The following is a 3,809-nucleotide window of genomic DNA, read 5'->3' on the forward strand; positions in this document are numbered from 1 at the left end:
TGCAGCCTGCTCCACAGGTGTCCATTGATCTGACAGAGGAAGTGGGAGAAGAGAATGTGGAGAACATCAATCCAGGAACTTCAGAAGAGCATAGGCAGGAATCTGATGCTAACCCTACCATCCGAGTGTCTTCATTGCACTCAGTGAGCAGCTTCATTAATGGGCTACAGAGACTTCATGGCATGCTAGAATTCCTGAGACCCCCTTCAGACTACAATGTGGGGCCAGTAAGAGCCAGAAGGAGGAGAGGGACTGCTTCACGCAGAGCGAGAACCGGAGGGTCTCAGAGGACGGACAGTGCCAGGTAAATAATAATGTGTGGACTATGGAATTAGTACCAGATTGGGAATTTTGAATTTGGGCTCTAGTCATAACCCCAGTATTGCTTAAGATAAGATAGGCATTGTGACTTTTGGCAAGTCAGGTAACTTTTTTGAATCCCTATTTTCTCACAGGTCAGATGAAACTAAAAGTGTTTGCTTTATTTACCTAACAAAGTAATTGAGGGGGTATGTTATACTTACTTAATTTTTTTTCTCTATCTTTTTTTTATCCTTAGCTGAGGACATGATTTTAGAGAGAGGGAAGGGGTGTGGGGGGGGGGAGAGAAAGAAACATGGGTCAGTTGCCTTTCCAATGGGCCCCAAAAGGAGATGGAACCTGCAAGCCTTTTATGTGTCCTGGCTGGGGATTGAACCAGCAACCTTTTAGTGCACAGGACAATGTTTAACCAACTGAGCCACTCTGGCCAGGCAAGGGATAAGTCATACTCAAATACTTTGAAAACTGATGGTAGTTTATTGGCAATGACTTCTGTAGAGGCTGTTTTTTCTTTAGATCATTTGCATCTTGTATATAAATATGTGTGTGTGTGTATTAATTTGCAAGTTCACTCACCCAATATCCATTGTTGGCACTCTACATAGTGGTGAAGGCTAGATTTAGGGAATCCTTTTGAAAAGGAGAATGTGAATTAAGAGCTTATCTGAAGGAGTAGGAAGCATTCCAGTCCTCCTCACCTCAGACTATGTTGAAGAGTTGAAAATTTTTTTTCATAGTTTTTGGTTTGAATTTACCTCTTGAAGGGCTAAGCTGTCGAGTCTTGACAGGATTATTATAAAGAATAACAATTGTTTATGTCTTACCTGTTTTAAAGCCCCCCTGCTTTATTTGAAAGACTTTATTTCATATTTGGTCTTTTAAATATTTTCCTGTTTAAAGAGGTCGCATTCATTTTATGGAGTCCAAGAGTTTTTGTTCAAGGTCTCATAGCTACCACACAGACGTAGAGCTGGTAATGAACCTGGATTGGACTCATTTTCTACATAGATATAGAGGGAGCTTAATCCTTTTGTCTTAACACTATGAGAATAGTGAGATGGTACTAAAAAAATAGTGGCTAGGCCAGCCGTGGGCAAACTAAGGCCCGCGGGCCGGATCCGGCCAGTTTGAAATGAATAAAACTATTGAAATAAAAGACCGTACCCTTTTATGTAATGATGTTTACTTTGAATTTATATTAGTTGACACAAATACTCCATCCATGCTTTTGTTTCGGCCCTCCGGTCCAGTTTAAGAACCCGTTGTGGTCCTCGAGTCAAAAAGTTTGCCCACCCCTGGGCTAGGCCATCTATTTTTACAAATGAGGAAGCTGATGGGATAACTTGTGATTTGTCTGAGGTAACTCTGGAATTGGGATTGTGCCTTCAGGATTCAGCATCCTTTTCCATGGATCCTGCTGATTACTGAAGCAGGGCCTGCTATTAATGTGGTTCCAGTCTCTGTAGGGCCTGGTCACTTCTGGATGTGACCCATCAAAGATGGTGGGTGTCTAGTTCTGTATTAAAGAAGAGTTACAAATGCATCCACTCAGTTCATACACTCAGTTGAATGATTGCTCTTGGTCGGGAACACTTGTGTTAACCACCTCACAGAGCGACACTTACAAACCAGGTGCCAGTTTACAGAAATAGAAACTCTACAGAGAATAAATTATCTTGTTGGCATGTTCAGCATGATTCTCCTAGAAGATATTTACACACACAAGTCAAACAATAATTAGAAATTTGCCAACATATATAGAATCTGTGCTCAGGTTACAGAATTTAGATGCTGAAAGATATTAATCAAACTATTTGACTGACAGTCACATGTTTGTCTACATAAAGTGGAATAAACCTAAAAGGCCAAGGACTGTGTAGTTCAATGTAAAGAACATGGATTCTGGAGCCAGATAAATGTGCATTAAAACTTTTCTGCCACTTTGATTAACTATTGTACTGGAGGTTCCAGGTTAGGCAGCGAGAGAGAGAGAGACAGACAGACAGACACTAGATTAGAGAAACAAGGCATTTGTATTAGAAAGAAATGCCCTGGCTGGTTTGGCTCAGTGGATAGACCATCAGCCTGTGGACTGGAGGGACCCAGGGCAAGGGCACATGCCTGGGTTGCGGGATCAATCCCCAGTAGGGGATGTGCAAGAGGCAGCCAATCAATGATTCTCTCTCATCATTGATGTTTCTCTCTCTCCCTCACTCTTCCTCTCTGAAATCAATAAAAATAAGAAAAAAATATTTTTTTAATAAATAATACTATAGCTATTTGCAGATGATATAATCCTTGTATTTATCATCAAGTTGTGAAAAAAGCCAGACCCAAGAGGCCACATATTATATGGTCCGATTCAAGAAAATACAGAATAAGCAAATCCATAGAAACAAAGTTAATTAGTGGTGCCACAGGCTGCGGGGGAAGGAGAAAAGAAAATGACTGCTTATGGGTACACAGTTCATTTTAGAATCTTGTGGTTATGCTAAAAATCACTGGTTCTCAAATTGTGAATCAAAGGCTTCACAATTGCTACTACTCATTTTAATTTATTCACATTTTTTATAAGGGTGAATCTTCTATCTATGGAATGGGATACCAAATGTTTATTTTGTTTCATTTAATCATCCATTTTTTTAATAGAAGGCCCTAGTTAGTCATAAATTTTAGCAATCCTATGAGAAATCAAAAGTTTTCTGTATGAGCAATCTCCAATAATGGTTCTGGGTAATAATATACCTTAATGCTATAAAAACAGTTATTAAAACTTAAAGTAGGTCACCTTTCACTAATATTTTGTGATTATTAGCTTGGTAGTATGTTTTAAAGTTCAGAACATATTTTAGGTTTTTAATATCAAATGTCATTATTAATGGGGTGGAGTATGGCTTGCTACCTTGGAAATAAGGAAAACAGATATAAAAGTGGCTACAGTTAAAACTCAGCCAGCCAGAATGAATTGGAATGTTAAATCTGCTCCCAAACTCTCCTTATCTTGAGTTCTTTTTTGATATATTGTGTTTTTAACCTTAACCAGATATTAAGCTTGAGAAGAAAAATAATCCTAATGTATAAAAAGCCAGGGGCTGTCACGACCGGGGCAACCAGGCCGTCAGGGAGGTTAGTGAGGGACAACTGAACAGCAGGCTGCATGGGGTGACCAGGTTGGCAGGGGGGGCAGTTAGGGGCAACCAGGCCAGCAGGCAGAGGCGGTTAGAGGTGATTAGGCTGATGGGGGATGGGGCAGTAAGGGGCAATCAGGCAGGCAGTCAGGTGAGCAGTTAGGAGTCAGCAGTCCCAGATTGTGAGAGGGATGTGATCGGGCCTAAACTGGCAGACATCCCCTGAGTGGTCCCGGATTGGAGAAGGTACAGGCTGGGCTGAGGGGACCCCCAAACCCCCCCTGCACAAATTTTGTGCACCAGGCCTCTAGTTCTAAAAATAAATAAATAAAATAAGCAGTTTTACATTAACAAATTAAG

General features: G+C 40.6%; 1 protein-coding gene across 1 annotated transcript in view; it reads left to right on the forward strand.

Annotated features, from left to right (window-relative positions):
- Positions 1-3,809, forward strand: part of RFWD3 (ring finger and WD repeat domain 3) — a gene marked incomplete at its 5' end in the record, with an annotated part of 36,703 nt that overhangs the window by 7,631 nt on the left and 25,263 nt on the right. The window contains one exon of the mRNA XM_015558799.1: positions 6-304. Coding sequence (XP_015414285.1) covers positions 6-304 — 299 coding nt within the window. The remainder of the gene's footprint in view (positions 1-5; positions 305-3,809) is intronic.

Source organism: Myotis davidii, unplaced genomic scaffold (assembly GCF_000327345.1).
Source record: "Myotis davidii unplaced genomic scaffold, ASM32734v1 scaffold453, whole genome shotgun sequence".
Lineage (NCBI taxonomy): Eukaryota > Metazoa > Chordata > Mammalia > Chiroptera > Vespertilionidae > Myotis > Myotis davidii.